The sequence below is a fragment of the Phalaenopsis equestris genome, unplaced genomic scaffold (genome assembly GCF_001263595.1).
Source record: "Phalaenopsis equestris unplaced genomic scaffold, ASM126359v1 Scaffold000294, whole genome shotgun sequence".
Classification (NCBI taxonomy): domain Eukaryota; kingdom Viridiplantae; phylum Streptophyta; class Magnoliopsida; order Asparagales; family Orchidaceae; genus Phalaenopsis; species Phalaenopsis equestris.
Window position 1 is genome coordinate 619,479 of NW_018164736.1, and position 21,010 is coordinate 640,488.

Here is a 21,010-nt window from a genome sequence, read left to right on the forward strand (position 1 = left end):
AAATAGAACTAAAATATCCACACAACTAAAAAATAATAATTATTCATAGATTTATTACTCATTGCCATGTATTTATTAAGGTATTACTTTATAAATATAAAACATAAAGTGATTTCTATGAATGATTGCATTTGTTTATAATAAAACATAGGAAGGTTTGCATACTTACCACTCAAATCTTATGCATTTGCTGATCATCTCACCCCTAAACTTCCAACATTTACGTGTATACCACCATGGCTGCCTCTATTATTAGTAGTTAACATGTTGATATTCTTGATTTGGTATGAAAGATTAAAGTCGTGTAAATGTTAAACAAAAAACAAAGTTTAAAAGGTTATATATGTAAAGACATTAAAAATCGTGTGGGTATGTATGAAATAATGTAAATGCCCCTAAAAACATTATAAAAAAAAATTCATATTGAAAAAAATGTTGAGTTGGTGTCCCTAATCAATCTTGCAAAAACGCCAACCATCGGGGCTGTATTGTACGTGCAAGCCTCCGTCTGTACAAAATTGCTCCGTGCATCCCTAAACCCGTCGGCCGAATCCGGTCCCCCAACCACCGCCCCCACCACCACGTGCGGGTTCCTCCGGTTCCTCCCGAACCACCGGTGGTAACCTTCCGTACATCCTACGAACTCTCCTCCCCCGCCTCCTCCGTCGGCGGATGCGGCCCGGTGATGTACGCGGCTCGGATACCGATCGCCGAAGCCGACGAGGTAGCTAAGACCGTGGGGGTTATTTCCGAGGATGTAGTCGGCCTGAGAGCGGGCGAAGGAGAGGAGGACGGCCGGAGGGACTTCTCCGGCGGCGGGGCACCGGAGAGGAATTCCGGCGACGTCGAGGTAGTCGGAGTAGGCGGCGAGAATGAAGGCGGCGGTGGAGACGTATTGAAGATTGTTCCATTGGCGGGTGTAGAAGAGTCCGGCGGGAGGGTGGCCGGACATTGTTGTTCTTTTTATCGGGGCGGTGGAGATTGAGGCAGGCGCACAGGTAATGCTCCCCCTTGGACTTGTATTCTTCGAGTATCCGACGCTGATGAGAGCTCAGCTCTGCTGCGCCTTCCTCCATCAGAACCTGTTTGTGTTTACAAGTTTAATTGCAGAGAAAAATGGTTGATTGATCGATCGATTGATTGATATTTGAAAAAGAGCTGACCTTAGCAGCCAGAATCTGAACTCCGGCGTACTTAATATCCCAGCTGAACTCAGAAACAGACCAGGTAGCTCCACCGAGGGCATAAGCGTTGTCCACCACATAATCCAGGTATTGGGAGTCGCCGGTGGCTCGCCGGAGCCAGAGCGCCGCCCACAAGAGCTCGTCACCGTAGCCGCTGACAGAAGGATAGTAGCCCTTCGCCGCGGGAACGCTGGCATGGTATCGACCTCGGCGGCGGGCGGCGAAGCGGAAGAGCTGCCGGGCATGGCGTAGAAGGAGAGCGGAGTAGGAGGGGTTGGAAGTGTGAAAGACCAGAGAAGCAGCAGCCATGGCGGCGGGCGGCCCGGGGGGGGCCGCATTTAAAATAGGGAAAGGTATATCTGTAAATAGGTACGATTTTTTTTATTGGGGTGGAGTTAAAAGTATGGTGACATTTTTTGGTGAGGATATCTTGTTTTAAAAGTCTGATGTAAGTTTATAGTTTACTAAAATTTTATTATGAATGTGGTCATCTGTGTTTTGTTCCGCTTAAAATTAAATTATAAAAATATTTTAAATTTCATTTTCACCGTTTCTTGGGAAATTTGATTGCCACGTGGCATAAAATAATAGATGAGCTTAGGAAATGTTTTTTTTTTTTTTTAACACTATTTAGTGCTTGGTTTTCATATTTAAACAAATCACAAAGAACACCTAAATTTTGCTTTTTATACCACTCAAAACCTTGTAATTCACATGAAAAATAAGTGAAATGCTCCTTTACATTAAGATGGATTCCATGTAAAAATTGAATTTTGGGTGTTAAAAAGATGCAATTACATGAGAATTGAGTGGTATGCATGTAAAAGTTGTATTTATTTAACATGTTGTTGGTCCCAAAGTCGTAACGCAAAGGCTTTGAAAGGCGGGGGAGCGAAACGTATATGAATAAGCAATGGGGAATTAACTGAGAATGACAAGTCAAAGCCATTTATTCCTGTACACAATTAGCGACATGAGAACCTTTTTATTGGTGAGAAAGAGAAATATTAAAAAAAAAAAAGGTATGTCTTAACGCATTTATTATACAAATTATTTTAAAATAATTGAATGTACCATTAGTTCAATTTTTTAAATTTAGTAATTTTCTTTTTTTACTATATAATATTGTCATTAAACTTTCAATGTCCTATAAATAATAATTATTTTCATCCCATGTGAAAATAAAAAAATTATACAAATTATATATGTATACATTAAAGTGGTGATATAGTCCTCTACTATTTATATTTACATACGATTGTTTTAGTCCCAAAGTTTATAGAAATGTCAAAATATTATCCAAATATTTAAAAATTGAGCTCTAATAAATAGCTATTCATAGGGTGATTTAAGGCCTCAGTTAAAGAGTCTTTAAACTAATTTAGCATTTTTATACTAAAACAACCTCATCTAAGTAGTTGGGATTATCCTATCCCTTAACTCCATGTGTATATATATGTATATATATATAGACACACGCAGTGAGATCAAATATTTTTAAAACTCATATTAGTTTAATTTGAATGAGCATGTCTTTATTACAGCAGTTTTCTTGTAATAATCGAAGCTGCATAAAGGGAGTTAAAATTGATATTAAAAAAAGTATTAATGATGAATTAGGAGTTTCAAATAAATAATTGAAAATCAAAGAGATGGTAATGACATTTAAATGAGCATGTCTTTATTACAGCAGTTTTTTGTAATAATCAAAGCTGCATAAAGCGAGTTAAAATTGATATTAAAAATAAAAATATTAATGATGAGTTAGGAGTTACAAATAAATAATTGAAAATCAAAGAGATGGTAATGAGAATAGAATACCTGAACCCAGAGAACCTCAGGCTCAGTAGTAGCGGGGAGAAAATAAGCGGCCCCCCACTCACCAACTAAATTATATATAATTAATTAATTAGAAAGAAATAAATAATGAACTCACTCCTTGTTGGAGGCCATCGGTGAGAGCGGAGTTTCCTCTCCATTTGATCCGTTGGGTGTGGGGAAGACGACCAGAGCGCTGAGCTTCGAAGTAAAGGAGGCTTTTTGACAGAGCGTCGCCATAGTTAAAGCTTGCTCTGCATAATATCAGACATTGGAGAAGAAGAAGAAGGAGGAGACTGTGATGGATTAATGGTTTAAGGACGCAGAAGGAGATCTCCATTGATTGATTTCTGCCGTCCGAAATCTAAGAGAAAAGTTGTGAGTTATTCTTTTTGTTTTATGGAGAAAGAGAGAAGAGAAGAGGTTGGGGAGGCTTAGGTTAATTAAGGAATAAAAATGAGGTTGACGAAGAGGAGAGTGGGGCCGGGGATGGCCAAGGGGGACTGTCCACCAAATCTTTATTGACACATTATGAGGTGATTATTTCCCTTAATCCGTGTTCATATTGCTTAATATTAGATTATTGGATTTTTAATAATTATCACATTAATTTAGAAATTTTTTTTATTATTCTATTTATATATACACAGTAGAATGTTCACATCAAATTTTCAGGCATTAATTTTGAAATGTTTGAATTTGTTTTAAGATAATTATAAATAATCTTTTTATAGTATAGTACCCATCCTCTTAAATTAAATTTTGGATTATAATATACTAATCTAAACTATTTTATTGAACCTAGTTTAAACAGAGCCCAAATCCAATTTTTTTTTTATATATAATTTCATTAATAGTTCAACTATTATTATGCACGAATATTAAAGATATTGATTTAGAATTTTTATATAACCCTTCGCGCTGGTTGTGGGTTAGCTAAACCATTTCTTGGGTCATGGGATTTGGGAAATCCGCTTTTCATTTAATAAATTTCAGGTACGGTGGCAATATATCACTACAGATTATTATTTTTTATTCTCAAAATAGAATTGAATATTAAAATTAAATTAATTAAATTTTATTTACTTTTTAAAAATATATTAACAGCTAAATGAGCTTTCATAATATAATATAATTAATTATCATAACAGTTGTAGTTTAACCTACACATAAGCCATTAGAATTCCTTAAGTGCATGGTTAAACTAAATAATATTTTAAAAATAAGAAATATTCATTAGTGTAAGAAATCCTTTATATAAAAATAATTTATTTAAGGACGCAATTCAGAAAAAAAAAAACGAATAAAATAAAAATATGGAGTTGGTAAAACTAAACATCCCACAAATTCAATATTCAAACCTACCTGGAATAAAAAAGGGAAGAAGGAAAGTATCAGTTCCAAAGTTTCTTCCTTCAAGTAAACTAACTAACTCAGCATTCTTCTACATCAATTGTGTCCTGAAACTGCTTCTTTATTATTACTGATTTAAATGTGGTTCCTAATGCACAGTTTGATGCAACCATCCAACTTCCTGCAACTTCCTGTATCATGTTTCACAACTACAAAATTTTTTTAAAAATTAAAAATTACACAACTGTCATAAATATAACTAATTTCTAGTTCTTAAGAATTTTAATTCAGATTTCTGACCTCACATCCTCAACAATGTCAGCAATGATGATAAGAAAATTTATTTGCAACCATATATGGTTAAACCATCTTCCTACAGTTTTTGGTTGTTGAGCTATACTTTCAGATGATATTAAATACATGATTCTACAATTCAGAGAATGTCTACATTTAACCGTTAAGAAAAAATCTTTAAAAAATGAATATAATATGAATTAAGATATTGAAAGCTGTGGAAATTTGAATACTCCCAAATGTTTGATTTGGTGTTTGTGATTTCTTTAACAAATGTATAGTAGCATTCCTTCTTCCTCAAGTGATCCTACATCATGAATAGGTCAACTTTATCTAAAGGAGTTGAGAAAAAAGCAAAATTTGCACCATGTCCATGTGATAAAACTCAAATATCAAAATTTTGTCATGGTGAAGCTATGGAGAAAGAGATTCTCTACCTTCAGGTCTCGTCTTCAGGGAAATAACTGCCAATTACTAAAATTATTGTTAAGAAAAATAAATTTTTCAAAAAAAATACTATAAGAATTTCTCGTTAATTCCACTATAGCAGATGAGCTTATAAAATCCAACCAGCCACAAAAATTTCCAAGAAACAGCAACAAAACTATATCCAAATAACTGTGTAAGAGTTGTCCCAAATGCAAAATTATGACAAGGCATAAAAGCACCATAAAACAAACATTGGCGAGTATCTAAATTTTGTAAGACGTTGAAAAAAAAAACATATATGTAATTAGCAAAGTAAGCTTGGGATTTTTAAACCTCTAAAGGCATTGTATTACCATAAAACAATCTTAACATCCGTACAAAGTGAGACTTCGCTCCAGCAAGATTTAGGATTGCCATCAATCACTGGGATTCAGAGCTTCTAATTTTAGATACAATGCAATCACTGTAACTCAGCAAACCTCTTAAAATGTTAAAACAAACTTCTTCCTTATTTTGGACAATATTTATACTCTTACAAATTTTCATAAATTTCTTCTAATGCCATACATGCAATAACACAAAATTTCAAGGGGAAAGCACTATAATAACAATACTCTAGAAGTTCAATGCACATCGAGCCTTCCCTCAGCGAGAAATATGTAGTACCATGCATGGCCTTGACAGTGCTAACCTTCATGTCTTACCAACATTAAAGAATCAAATCTCTCTCCCTAAATCCTTCATTGTACAGCCAATTTTGCTAATATGTTCATGTCTAATATCTTAACATCAAACGTGTCATCCATCTTTACTATACCATCAGCGCCATCAATCCCAATAAGCTTTCCGGTTATTCCGCGCAGCGCCCCATTCATTATCTTTATTTTATCAAACTTCCTAGGCCTCACGGCCTCCACATCTGCCGGATGGGCGGTGATTATATCCCCATCCCCGGTTGAACCAAGAGCAACTTTACAAGAGCCATCCTATTAATAAAATTGATTTCTTTGAATTATTATTTCAAGTGTTAATTTACATCTACAAAAATAAAATAAGGGGAAATATAAATTTAGATTAATGAAAGTGAAAATTGTATACCATCAACACCTCCCGGACGATTGCTATACAGGGACCTTCTCCTGGCCTCATGACATTAACAAGAACATCAGGAAAGAACCAATTTCCTTCATTGTCACCGCCTGCTACAACAGCATAATTTGTTGAGAAATAACATTTCAGGGGACCAAGCATGAAGATGAAAATGCAAGAAGCTAATTAATGTCAGCTCGCATGATGTATTTTAGCATCAATTGCATGAGAAATGCAATTACTTCGCAAATTTTCTACTATTTAATACATATCTATCATATCAATTGTATTTTTCAAAAATTATTGCATAGTTGAATGACACATAAGAACTACATAATGATAAGAAAATTATGCCAGGTGTTTAGCTATGCAATCGTATGATTTCATCCAAATAAGATTCAACTTAAAAATTAAGCCACAAACATGTGCTGCAGTTATTATTACAAATTTTTAAACGGAAATTTACATATGTAGCACACAATTCTCATGTATTTACATATCTCCGACCTAAACTTTCATATTTACATACATAGCACTTTGGTTGTTTAAACCTCCACATGAAAAGGTGTATTGAATTGAGTGCTATGAGTGTAAATATGAAAGTCAAGGTGTTAGATATGTGTATAAATAAAAATTGTGATATGTATGTAAATGCCCCATTTTAAAAGGAGTTAATGCTTGTTTAGATTGTCGAATGCCCAAATCTATATTACTGCAACAAATTTTGATGTTCTATAATCGGTTATTTGCTGAATCAATGGCACATACAAAAAAAACTTTAAATGTAGAAATTAAAAATTCTATATGATAACTCGGGATAACTAACATTTAAAACAAAAAAAAATAAAGGAGGAGTGTGCGAGCTAATCTCAAAAAACTTGCATTAAAAACAGTAAAATCTAGACCAAGTGCAGAGCCTTTTTAGATGCAAATTGTTTATTTATGCATTATACAGAAAACAATCTAAAAGAAAATTTAAAAAACTTTAGCTTCATATTATCTACTGGATCAAATTTGTGATCTTACCCATTGCGGGTGACAAAATATCCAGTCCAATGTTTCCTGGAGTCATCGGCTGCCCTCCTGGAGTTCCAGGAAGATAATTGGCAGAATTAGGTGTCATTGGTTGCATGCCTGGAGTGGATGGAAGATAAGGGCTTGGCGCATTTCCTGTAGTAACAGATAAAATTGATGTTGAAAAGTTTTAAGAAAAATTTGTAATTTACTATTTAATTTTTTAAATTGTAGTACCATATGTAGGGCTACTTTCTCCGGGAGTTCCAGCATCGCTGTAATTACCCCCTGGAGTATTGGCCCAACCAGATCCTGGAGTCGGTGCTTCATATGACCGAGCAGGGGTTCCAGGCTAAAGAAGAAAAGCAGGACGCAGTAAAATATTGGAACAATAAAATAAAGGAAGCTTTACATACATACCACTTAATTCCTATGTGATTACATATGTAACACAAAAACTTTAGTTTTTACATTTAAGCCACCTTATCTATGCATGAAATGATGTATCACTTCATAAAAGTAAAAATGGTGGTATTTTCATTATGTGATTATGTATGATTTGGGTGGTACAAATGTAAAATTTAAAGTTCAGGTGTTAAATATGTAAATAAATAGGAATCGGATGGTATGTATATAAATGCTCTTAAAATAAATACAAAATATGAAAATATACCTGATATTGTGGAGTACCGCCCCAAGAAGCAGGATTTGCATCTTCCCAATGATCTCTGATTCAAGAAAATTGGTCATTATCAAAAACTAATTTGGTGGCAATTTCTTCTTTTCACATAAAACCATAAGCATAGAAAACATTGAATAAAATGACTACGGCATGTACCTATCAACGAAGATGGATCAAACCAATGTGATGCAGTCCAAACATAAGGCATGCTTATCCTACTTACTACTGAAAGACTCAATCACGTAACATAAACCACTCGAAGCTTTGTATTAAAGACACAATGCTTTCAAGCAAAGAGAAGGGTTCCAGCTATTCGGCAATGCATGAAAATAAATAAGTACCATTTCTGAACGGACTTTCTAGTCTAGAGATGTAACACAGCCGATCCAACCATTAAGCCAGCTTGGCACAGCTAATTTCAATGAGCTAATGAGCCAAACAGTAAGACCCCCAACACAACTCCACTTGCCGGCTCATAAATCAGCTCATTAAAAAATTTTAACATAAAATTATTTTAAATATATCAGAATTTAAAAATTTAAATACAAGTTTACTAAAAATATTTCAAATTTATCTTCCATATCTCAACTAAATTCTTCTTAATTTGCCACTAAATTTTATTATTTTATCAGCTTATTACAATAGCTGCTTCAATCGTAATCATGTCTCCCTTCAATAATAAAGGAGTCAGCTTGTGAGCAACTTGAACTTATGGAACTTAGCTCAATATCACCATCCATCCTGAAAATTTTTGTGCGCTTGATATATATCAAGCAATATCTTGAGAATCTTTTAATTTGTGTATTATGCATTTAAATGCTAATTCTCTTATGAGAGAAAAACACAGAGAAAGAACACGCGCAAACTGAATTCCAATTATTTCAGAAGGATCAAAAAGATAAACAACATAACAAACGTTTACATTTGCAGAAAATTTGAAGATGTTGGATACACTTGACAAATTATAAATTAGATCAAATTGGAAGGCAAATACCATCAGAACGCAGATATATATGCAAAACTTTGGTTTGTTTCAATCGGGTTGTTATCAATTTGTGGACCACCACTCATGAATCTCTGAGCTCCAAACTTACAGATTTGGCTACAGTAGTCCTTGGGCTTCAAACTTCTAATTCTAGCTATAAAAGTCAAGGCAAATAGGATTATAACGACGCACGTCCCATTAAACTGAGCTGCTAGGTTACTCAACTTAAGCCCAAAACATAAGCCCTTAAAGTTTCTGTGGTTGTGCTTTAGCTGAAATGTCAGCGACTTGAGAGTTGGCTGGAGTAACATCATTATTAAAATTTTCTTTGAAAAAAATGATGATCAATTTCAATGTTTTAGCTCTTATCATGATGAACAAGATTCTTAGCAATATAGATAGTAAAATGATTACAAAAAAAAAAAAATACTACTTATTATCCCTTCAATTTCACCCCAAGTTCCTCAAGTAGTCCATTGATCCAAATCCATTCATATAGACAATGAACTAATAAATGAAATACAGCTTACACCGTACTCATATATACCAAAAATTATTCATTGCTTATATGACAAGATTACCATACACAAAGGAGCAATATCCAAATGTGGAATTCGGACCACTTACAACCAATCAGATATGCATTACAATACATTCACCAATCTCAAAGTAATTTTTTTTTCTAAAGAAGAGTCTTTTTCTTGGAGTCAACTTCAAGTACTTAAAAATTTGTATATGTGCTATTCCACCTTGAGTTATTCATAAATCAGCTAATAACACTAATAAACTACCCATTATTTCGCCTTGAATATATTCCTCCATCAAATGATGTACCTTCTTCAGCCTTAACTTTAATATAGATTCTCTATAGGCGTGTTTGCTAGTTTACAACCAACACATTACATTATTTTAAAAGGACTAGGACATGCCTCTTTGGAAGAGAAAGAGATTTCTCCTTCTCACCATATTACCAAAAAATATTGAAGTTTCCCTAAATACTTGAATTCAAATTCTTCTGCTACTTAAGTTGAGATAATTCATTTCATTTTAAAACTCCCTGTTATAAAATAACAGCAACACAAACAACTAAAAAATATATCTTATAATTTTTTTTCACGAATGATGTGGTTCACATGACATTAGTAGTAGCCATGGAGGTCTCACTACTGCTATAAATCTCCTGACTAAAACTTATAAGATTTTTTCTATAAAGATATCTCTTTAATTAGCATATTTAATTAAATATTAATGATTCTCAAAACTAAGAGGTCTCATGTAAATTTTTTCCTCAAAAATCTCCAGCTAAGAAGGCATTTTTTTATCTGCAACTGGAAAAGAGGCCAACTAAGATTTGTAGCTAATTATAAAAACACTTGAATTGTATTGAATTTGTCACAAGAACAAAAGCTTCATGGAAGTAGTCACTATTATAAAACTAGGTAGATCCTCTTGCAAACAATCTGACCTTATATTTGTAAATGACCTCATCTTTGTTTTTCTTGGTCATGAAGATCCATATCACAAATGGGGACTTTACGAAAGGAAAAGTATTAATCTCCCATGTATGATTTTCTCTAAGAAATGAAACTCATCCATAAGAGCTTTTCATTCTGAAATTTTTAATGATTATTGGATGTTGGTAGAAATATCGATAGTATCACAGTTGGTAACAAAAGCTTGAATTTTTTTTAGAGTAACTTACATTGGATTTTATTTTGAAGGGGATACTAATTGAAACAGCTTCTCCGAACATGCCAGTTTCAGTCATCCTTGAGTTTACTAAATATTTTTTTAGAAAATACCATTAGTAATATGAAATGGATTAGAGTTTTGATTGAGCTAGATGTGAATCGAATCTTTTCCCTAATTCGCCTTATTTTTTTCTAATGTATTAGAAAGGAATTAGTTTCTAGTTTAGGTAAGGATTTGAAAATTGGGTTCTTCACACCAAAGGCATATAATTATAAATGTGTTAGTGTGCTCCATATACATTAGTTTCAGCAGATAAGAGTTGATTCTCAAAAAAAAATAGCATGCAAATGTAGTAATTACTATTTTTGGAAGAGACGTATATTCACTTTCTATAAGATATCCAAAAGCTTTTCTAAGGATTATCGAAACATCTAGATTGAACATATGACTAACAGTTTTTAGATGAGAGTATAAAACTTAAGCATTATAGAGAATATGCAATTGATTTAAAGAGGTAGCAATTTCAATAACATCCACAAAGATATTTTGGAGAATAAAGGAAGAGCGCGTGTAACTTCAAGAGTACGACTATTTTTTTATTTCTATAATGCCAATTTGTTGAAGAATATTTCCTCGAGATAAGAAATAAGATTATGGTGTGTTTAAAAAAAATTTTGGGATAATCAAATCTTAAAAATAGAATCCTTGGTTGAAATTAGTTAGTAATCATATTATTGTAATGTTAGAATGCTTATCAACTTCAATTTCTTTATAGAAAAAAACAATAGTAACTACCACATTGTCATCAATGAAGGATAAAACCAATGAGACTTAGTGATATATTTGGTACGAGATGATCCCCACACATCACTATAAAATTTTACAAAGTAATGGGATTATTTGTAGGATAGTTTTGGTAACAAGTTTCTAGTGAGCTCTAAGAGTTGACATAATTTTACATTGAAACACAATAGGAATTTTATTTTTGAATAAGGCAGGAAATATTTTTGAGATACAGAAAACAATGATGTCCTAATCTATAATAAGTGTTACATGAATGTTAGAATTTGAGGCATTTGAGAAAGGATTTTGAATAAAGGAACTATCAATATCAAGTGTTAGTCCACCATAAGTTTTGATGCTTTGATGTAGGTAACATATTAGGGGGGGCAATTCAAGTTCAAATGTCAGGTTAGGTACCGACCAAAATAAGATCCCAACACAAATAGAATCAACCCAAACCCAACCCATTTAATAAATGGGTCAAAAATCTCAGCCCAAACGACTCGACCAAACCAAAACCAGGCCCGATCCAACCAAACATGAAAATTTGTTAATTCATGATAGTTTAACATCAAATGGATTCAAAATAGACACAATTAACAAATATGGACACACCTCAAGAAAAAATATAAAAAAATTATTTATTTTAATGTGTTTTTCATTAAAAAAAGAAATAATTAAATAATTATTTTTGAATTGACTTGAATCCAACCTGACATGAAATGACCTGAATTTGACTCAACTTTTTTGGGTTGCTTATGTTGATCTAAATCAACACTGTTATTGCACTGTTTGACGAAAACATATTGGCACCCCTGCTGTGACTGTTTCCTAGCATTGCCAAACATTCCCAAAAAAGTTCAAATTCTAAAAATCGCACATTTTTTTAAAATTGTGACACTGGTAGTTTTGAATCAATTTATTGAGGGGTGATAAATTTAAATCCAGTTTCTAAACAGCTAAAATTGAGTGTAGAGTAAGGTTCCCAATTTAACTTCATGATTTCTTACCAGCAACTTGAGATTGAGTTCCATCAAACATCCTAACAGTCAATCTTTCATTCCATGGGATAATCTTGATTAATAATTTTGGATTTACAATCACATCATCCGAGGCACATGAGTTTACAATCCAAGCATTTGAGGTTTCTTGTACAATTTTGAGAGCAAAAGTGAGAGTTATTTTACTTCTATCAAGCTTAGTACATGGTTGGAGGTGGAATGAGTTTGCATTTACCCCAAAATTTTTGGATAATCAAATTGTTGTTTGCTTAAGAATGAGGATTTGTTTGCGTTGGAGGTTGTCTTCTATTCTAAGTTTATTTTATTACCACTACTTTTTTGTGGCTTAGAGGGTCTCTAATCTTCAGAGTTCTCCTAAACTGACTGACAAGTGTGCTCAAACAGTCCTGCTTGTTGTAGTTCTTCAAGTATTATTTCCATGAATAGCAGAGGTTACGTTACATTCATTGATGAGAGATAGTTGTTTACACATCTTGACTTTTTCAACTTTATTCTCTCCTCACATCCACTGATCCACAACTTTATTTTGATAAGAGGATGCTTATTGGAAAAAAAATTTCAAGAAACATCATTTAAATTTTTCTTTAGAACGATTAAGAACTTAAAATGGTCATTTTTTCTTGAGAATCTTTTTGTATTTAGATTTATCTTCCGGACAATACCAAAGAACTTCTTCAAATATACCTATGTTTAATTGATTATAATATCCTCTTATCTCTGATTATGAATGATGCACTTGTTCTCAAACAACTCGAATATATTTTCAATGTAATAATAAGCCTCATTTTCAATTGCACATTTTCTTAATAGCATCATCAAGAGAAAATTCCCCCTTCTTCCATTTGCCAAATAAGCAGCAAACCATGGTACGACGGTTATTAGTGGTCTTTCATTATATTGTGAACATTCCTCTGATTGGAGAGCATATCCATTAGGAAACATATCTCTCCCATTCCCAGAGCACACAAGCACGCACGCACGAACACACACTATTAGAATTATGGGGCATTTACATAACCCACAATTTTTATGTATTTACACATCTAACAACTATACTTTTTACATTTAAAACACCCAAATTTTTCATATAACATAAAAAATATCACTACTTTAACTCTTGAAAATGAAATGCACCTTTTCATAAATGGGTAAGGTGGTATATATGTAAAAAATGAAGTTTAGGTGTTAGATAAGTAAAAACATAAGAATTGGGTACTATGTATCTAAATCTTGCTAGAATTATTTGAAGACAAATAATAAATTGGTCAAAACGTAAAGCAAGTCTAAACATCCAAGGATCGCCCATGTACAGAACCATTATTCCACCAAATCAGTACCTTCCAAATCACATTAATAGTAATATACATGCAACTCATCAATCTATGAGCTCCAAAATTCCAGATCTAGCTACAAAAATTCATGGACCACTCACTCATGCCATATGTGAGTTCCAACATAATAATTATGGCTAGAGAAAAATCATGGCAAGAAAGGGATTGATTCTCCACAATATGTGTGTACATTCTGTATCACTACAAGGAGAACAACGATTCTCCTCCCATTTCACTTACAGTGAGTCTTTTCCTTAGGAATATGAGAATGTTTGGTTTGCTGTTAACGACATGGCATTTTATATGTTATCTACACTGAGGAAAAAAAAAGTTAAGGGCCAGCGTTGATTATTCAAAATAATATTAAATTGAAACGATCACTCGATGTAAAAGATAACATTGTAATATGAATAATATTATAATCTAAATCGCCTTGTTATTTATATAACATCAAACCAAACAACCCCTATGATGACATGAACTTCAAATGTAAGATCAAAAGCATCCGTTCTCTTTGGCATCATTAAAATAGAAGAAAAAACAGTTTCAAACATTTCAAATTGTCTTCTTTTCCCACTTTTGCCCAGTATCACCGATAGAACTTAAGAGATAAAAAATCATGGCATCCCTATCTTACGACCATTCCCCATAGCACCAGTTCTCTAAGCTAGAATAAGCAATTGCCATTTGCTTTCAAAGGTGACAATATCACCCAGTTTTAGACCCTCAAAAGAAGAAAATGAAACACAAAGACAACTAATCAACTGTAAATATTGTGGGCATATTACAAACTCTGGAAAGAAAAAACATCTGATAATACAGAAAATTCTAATGGCTTAGAATCAACGGAAAAGCAATAGAATAAAAACTGAAAACAGAAGAATGTAAGAACCTTGGAGGACTCATGGGAGCCCATGCTCGGCTACGCATAGGTGTCCTCATGCCTTCATGGATGGGAGTTGCTGCATGAAGCGAAAGCATGATATAGATTATAGATCATGATAGCGTGAAAGAAATGACAACAATGAAATATAAACAATTTTTTAAGTTAAGAAAATGGCAAAGAGTAATACTCTCTAAAGATTGGAAACCTAATTTTACAGGCTTATGTATCATAAGAAAGAGAACACACTAACCTCCAGCATCTCTCATAGGAGTTTGATATGGGTGAAGTGGAGTTCGAGATGGATGCATGGGTGTCTCACTTCCAAAACCATATCGAGAAGGTTCGCTATGAGGCAAAAAAATATAGAAAAAATCATGCTTAGCCTTGAAGAAGCTTATTAAAATAAGATAAAATAAACTATAATACCGGAATGGGGTTGCAGAACCTGGTGTGTCTGAGATATCATCCCTTTTGACTAAAACAAAAAAAATAAAATAAAATAACAAAGTATAACCCGACAGAATTATCTGAAATTTTTAGTGAAGTAGAAACCTATAGATGAAGCTAACCTGCAACTATCTTCATTTGTGAATCCAATTCAATGCGAACAAAAGTACCACTGACCTCCACAACACGACCACGATATCCCTTAAAAGGCCCTGAACGTATTTTAATAGTTCTTCCAACTAAAGCATCGTGTCCTCGTCCACCACCCCTATTAAGCCTTCCACCACCTACATCAGATTTAAGATGGTAGTTTGTCATAAAAAGTTTTACCTCATAAGTTCAGATTACAAATGAAAATCATAATGTCAAATGCTTACGATCTGTTGGTCCTCTCGGTGGCCTTCTTGGAGATTGAAGGTAAGGAGATGAAGGTCTCAAACCAAATCTTGCATCAAATTTATCACCACTCTGCCAAGATAGCAAATCTTATGATGAAAGTGAAGCAGGATCAAAGCTATAGCCATTAATTATCAATATCAGCAGTATTACCCTAATAATAATCATCAATAAGGGCTTGTTTGGGATCATTTTTATGTTTTGTTATTGTTTTCGGTTTTCCTTTCATTTTTTAAATTATGTTTTTAGTATAATTTTTACATGTTTTTATTTTTTTTTATTTTTAAAAATAAATCAAATTATTTTTTAAAGACACTCAAAACACCTAAAAGATATTTTGAGTGTTTTTACAAACAACTATCATAACCAAACACGATTTAATTTATATCAAAATATAAGCAAAACAATAGAAATAATAAATGGAAAACAAAAACAAAAGTAACCCCAAACAGCAGCTAAAAAAAACAGCAAATAAATAAGAGTGCTTTGAGAGATACGCGTTTATCATTGTTTCCACCGATAACAATACATGATTGTGCTTTCACACAAATAAAGCCTGCATGCTCAAGGTGATGCCGATCATGAATAAACAGGATTCCTCTATGAATGTGTTGAACGGGACCTTGCTTCCCCTAATATAAGAAGTCGTAACAAAAAAAAATTCATAAACAGATACTTGCAGGAAAGAAAATAAAATGCAAGGCAATGTCTAATCATCGATAGATACCTTACATGGCCCCTCAAGGACCCTAACAATATCCTTCACAGAGACTATATTTTTTCTATTATCTTGTGCATTGGTACGTTTCTCAAGTTTACTCTTTATTTCCCTCAACCTAACAAGTACAACTTCTGGTCTATCTGGAACTCCCTTGAGAACCTTTCTCAATTCAATAAATAAAAAAAAAAATTTAGCAAAAGTAAAAAATATGAGGTACTCTAAAAAAATAAGCCTGCTCTCACCTGAAAAGCTTCACTCTCCACTCTTATTATCACACCAAAGGACATGTTGCTGCAGTTTATTTAAGTGAACCATGAGAAAATTTTGATAATTATACAAAAAAAAAGTTTCTATAACATGATTATGACATACAAAAGAAGAACGAGATCTTGCAGCTCATAATCCCCCATTTTTGTGATTCCAGAGGTAACTTCAGAGCTCTTAACAACGTTATCTGCAAAAACGCGGATCTGGTAGAGCAAGATGAAAAAAGGTCAAGCGGTGGATAAAAACTACCTAAGAAAACTTATTGATATATCAAAAGGGCTTACATCTTCTTTTGTGGTATCTGATGCAATTATCAGTACATGGCCATCAACCTTCACAACCATACCAGTTGCACCTTCTTGTACTCCAGAGACCACTTTCACATGATCTCCTAATTTAAAATATTTGCAGAGTTCCTTCTCATTGAAAGCCAAAGCTTCCTACAATCAAAAGAAAATAACAATTACCATAATATTGTAATTAATGTAAAAAAAAATTTGAATATGAAACTGATTAGATAAGAATTACAGGTAAGCCAGCAATCTCAGGCTTGATATGAACAGTTTCTTCTTCAACTTTTTCAACCCAGCCTTTCAAATTTTTTAAATCTCCCCGTACAACTACAACCGCATCTCCTTTCATGAAATGACCTTTCTTTCTATTTGAAATTAAAGTTGATAAACTAGCCATATCAGCATCGCCATCACCATCACCGTCACCACCAGGTTTTCGGAATTTCTCAAGTTCATCGAAAGTTGGTTGTATATTCTGAGAGCGGATTGATTTCATAGACACTGTTTTATAAAGAAAACCATCTTTGAACATCATATTTTCAACCATTTCAAAATATTCCCCAGTATCTTTGTCCCTCCTGCGCTCCACACGGATATGCATCTCCCTAAACACCAAAAACAATAAAAATAAAGTTAATCGTGATGCCAAAGAACCAAATATATTAAGTCAATGATAAAAGTACCTAGCTTCATCAATGTTGAAAAAACGAGGTGGAGGAACAAATGCCTTCTTTTTAACCACGTCTCTATTTTCCTAAAATGGAAGACCAATGCATCAGATAACAGAAAAAGAATTGCACCATACAAGTCTGTTATGAAACAAATATGAGAAGAATCATTTAATAGAAGAAAAATAATCAATTGGACGTATAAGATGGCCATTATCAACCAGAGAAGACCCCATATAGAAAAATATTTACAACCGAAATTGAGGTATGAAGTGTGCTGTGTTGTATAAAATAGACATCAAAGATCATGAATAATGGAATTAACACATGTGTGGGAAAAGGATTTCCATTTTGCATTTCCACACAAATCAAAATTGAGATATTCAATGATTTTAAAAAGCAAAGGAAAAAACTTACAATAGAGTGCTAAGTTAAAATAGATGTACCACTGTTACAAACATTTGAGCTGCGCTAACAGGCACTATATAGATAAATATTTACAACCTAGCCACCATATTTAAAATAATTACAAAATTTACAAGTCTTTTACAAAATTTACATGTCTGTGAATAAACACCCACATGCCACAACAGCACTCAAATTCATGCATAAAATTTTAAGTTCATGCATCATAAATGAGAATAAGAAAGGTATTAATCAGCTAGAACAAGCAAATCAAAGTGCATTTTCACAAATTGTTTATTAGCAAATCAAACTGTAATTCCGAATATTTCAAATTTAATCTGAATTAAGATATATGGAACATGAAAAGCTAACAAATAAATAACATATGATCAATAATGAGGCATAAATAATTGGAACATGACTGTTTCTATTGGCAACGATGTTGAAAAGTTTAGGTCGAACTATATTTAAATAAATAACTAGAAATTCTTACCAACTTATTAGCAAGATGCTGTAAATCAATTCTTGGAATTAGCTTTACTGTTACTTTCTGTCGTACATTATCCACATCAACAACCTGTAGAAGTAAATCTAGAATGTTAGGAAAATGTTACATGAGACAGAGTAAATAATACCTGAACAAATACATACCTTGGCAAGGTCTCCTTTATAAATTCCAAGTTTCATCCTAACCCATGTGTCCCTAGAAATTTCAATGGTTTTGCTTTCAACAGAAAGAACATCTGTCATTTCTTTGATAGGAACTAGCATCACCTTAGCCGAGCTATATATGGTACGCAAACCCTTACAAGCCTGATCATAAAACAACCAGAATTTAATATAATCTTTGGACATATGCTTACCAGGAAAATACTGAAATATAACCCCACAACAGTTTTATATGAATGGAGTTATGCAAACCTCTTTCACATGGGCTTCTTTTTCAGCTTCAACATATATATAATTTTTAAGATGGTCCAATGCAACCACTGATCTAATCTGCAGTTCAGGTCTGTCTATAAATTTTTGCATGAGGCATATTGCAGTTTCACGCTCTCGACCAATCTGGGAATTATGGGAAACAAATGCTGAAGAACTTTATAAATACAATAAAAAATGATGAAAATTTATTGTGAAGAGAAAATAATAGATGCGTAAAAAACTTACAGCACATTTCACCATCCACAACTTGGGGTCCTTCACTGACGGGAGTAGAGCTTGTTGTTCAACCTCTGTGGCATCCTCACCATATTCAATGTGACTTGATTTTGCATATCTTTCATAAACTTGCCTTTCCATCTCTTCAACATCCTCCTGATCCTCTGGCATCATATTTAATGGACGATGTGGTCTTCTACCACCACTTTCATCGGGTAAGTCAGCTCCAGCATCATTAATAAAATCTGAAATTGTTCATATCAGCTTTCAGTCAATTTTTTATCAACAGGATGGGAACAAATTAAGAACATGCAATTTTATTGGGATTGTGATATCTACTTCTAAAGTCCATGGAGACAAATCACCTATTCTTTTCAGTAATTCAAGTTAAACAGAAAATGATATGAAATCAACAAAATATGACACAAGTTTATCAGTAACAATGTAAAAGGGAGTAGAGGAAAAAGAAAAAAAACTAATGTATCTTAAAGCTCTATTAACAAAAAAAATACTTGGGCATGAATATTTAACTATTCAAGCATAATATAAATTGTATCGGGTCGACTATGTTCCAAATTCAAGACTTCTCATCGTATAAAACTTCTGGAGCATAATAGAAACATAAAAACACTCTTAGCAAAGATCCAATTACTAGTGTCTCTAGCATTCAATAAATGATTTACCACCGACCATGTCACGAGAATCTAAACTCTGTAGCTCTACCAATAAACACAAGAAAACAGTTAAAAGATTCGGGTTTGAAGACCATAATTACAGTCACTCATGAAAATGCAAATAGTTAGTGGATAGTTCCTCTAACAACTACTTCTTTGCCATAAAAGAGGGGAGGAATGACAAAATAAGTGAAATATTGGAGTAATAAAAAAAATAAATAGGAGAAATAAGAACAAACTTTGGTTACGATATCTTAAGTTCTTAGCCATGGATTTTTTAAAGATGTGGCTGCGGAAAAACATTAGCAAGCCAGGACTAACAGGGATTCAAGATAGCAATCTGGTGCACTGGTAGAAAAATATGATGAGAGAATTTGTAGCTTTTATGTCAATATGAGAACCAAAGAAATCTATAAGAGAAATTCAACCGCTAAAACGTCGTTAAATCTTCCAAATTAATTTCTTCCAACTGATCTAACTAGAACAGCTCGCTAAGAAATTCCAATAATCATATAAAAGAAAAGCTAATGTGATATAAAATTCATAATTCTAGGATAATTAAGCTAAATAGTGAAATTAAAAGTGGGCTAGGGTACGAATTTGAGAACCTGCTGAAAATGATCATCTATAGCTAAAAAAAACAAGCCATAATGTGGGTGCACAAAAAATAAGAAAATCAACATGACTGCGCGAAAACAAATAACATTACCATCTTCAGCATCCTCGTCTTCTTCTTCCTCGTCAGCACTATCAACCTGGGCCTCAAGATCGAAGAACTCAGAGCCTCTCTTCCGACCGCCGTATAGCTCCTCATCCTCGTCCTCTTCATCTCTGTATTCCTCCTCATCGTCGTCCTCTATGGCTGCATCGTCAATGAAATCGGACCTGCCTCGCTTCCTCCCGCCTGTGCTCCTTCTGTAGTCGTCATCCTCTTCTTCATCTAACTCTTCATCGTCCTCCTCCTCTTCGTATTCGTCTTCTCTGTGCCGAGCCATCCCGCAACCCCCTCCGCTTCGAGATTTGAGGGTATTTGCAAAATCCTTAGTCGTCGGATCTACAGCCTTTTAGGGCTTTCACTTATTCTCCGTCTACGCTTCTCTACCGAGCTTCTCTTCTGCTTCACCCGACGCCACTCCCGTCGATGCCTTTCCTCGGCCAAGGGTTTCGGGGATTTGGGTAGACGACGATAGCTCCCCAATTTTAGCCTTGTTGCAGTAATTTTATATTTATTTTTATAAATTTTCTTAATTCATGAGTAAATATAAATAAAACACCCTCTTGCAATTTAATGAATTTATAATTAACTCTAAAATAAGATATTTTTAAATTATATTTTTATTTATAGCTCCATATTAAAATTTTATAATGACATGATTTAATGTCACAATTATATTTTTCTTCTAATTAATCAGATAATAA

The 21,010-nt window shown here is 33.5% G+C and overlaps 2 protein-coding genes across 3 annotated transcripts; both read right to left on the reverse strand.

The window, feature by feature from the left end:
• Nucleotides 1-306: 306 nt before the first annotated feature.
• On the reverse strand, nt 307-5,775 carry LOC110025195 (endoglucanase 7-like). The gene is given in 4 exon segments (XM_020725515.1): nt 307-940; nt 942-1,082; nt 1,164-1,543; nt 5,745-5,775. Coding segments are annotated over 4 exon segments (1,074 nt in total). The 3' UTR covers nt 307-418.
• Nucleotides 5,444-20,799, reverse strand: LOC110025188 (putative transcription elongation factor SPT5 homolog 1). 2 transcript variants are annotated; one of them, XM_020725507.1, is made up of 22 exons: nt 20,301-20,799; nt 18,927-19,162; nt 18,681-18,824; nt 18,411-18,572; nt 18,253-18,336; nt 17,370-17,440; nt 16,922-17,291; nt 16,678-16,833; nt 16,499-16,596; nt 16,369-16,417; nt 16,133-16,285; nt 15,903-16,037; nt 15,387-15,477; nt 15,132-15,296; nt 14,989-15,037; nt 14,813-14,907; nt 14,569-14,638; nt 7,855-7,909; nt 7,419-7,533; nt 7,194-7,337; nt 6,177-6,277; nt 5,444-6,064 (listed from the first exon to the last, which is right to left on the reverse strand). In XM_020725507.1, the coding sequence occupies exons 1-22, from the start codon at nt 20,584-20,586 to the stop codon at nt 5,819-5,821; spliced, it is 3,075 nt and encodes a 1,024-aa protein (XP_020581166.1). In that variant the 5' UTR covers nt 20,587-20,799; the 3' UTR covers nt 5,444-5,818. The 2 variants fall into 2 exon arrangements, with proteins under 2 accessions (XP_020581166.1, XP_020581165.1); XM_020725506.1 differs by having other exon boundaries at nt 6,177-6,280.
• Between the last annotated feature and the right edge of the window lie 211 nt (nt 20,800-21,010).

Bases quoted from the DNA above. Each gene is read 5' to 3' on its own strand.
- LOC110025188 (XM_020725506.1), bottom strand. From the start codon at position 20,586: ATGGCTCGGCACAGAGAAGACGAATACGAAGAGGAGGAGGACGATGAA. The intron at 18,825-18,926 runs GTAAGTTTTTTA...CATAATTCCCAG, and splicing joins TGTGGATGGTGAAATGTGCT to ATTGGTCGAGAGCGTGAAAC. The intron at 7,338-7,418 runs GTACTACAATTT...CTGTTACTACAG, and splicing joins AGAAAGTAGCCCTACATATG to GAAATGCGCCAAGCCCTTAT.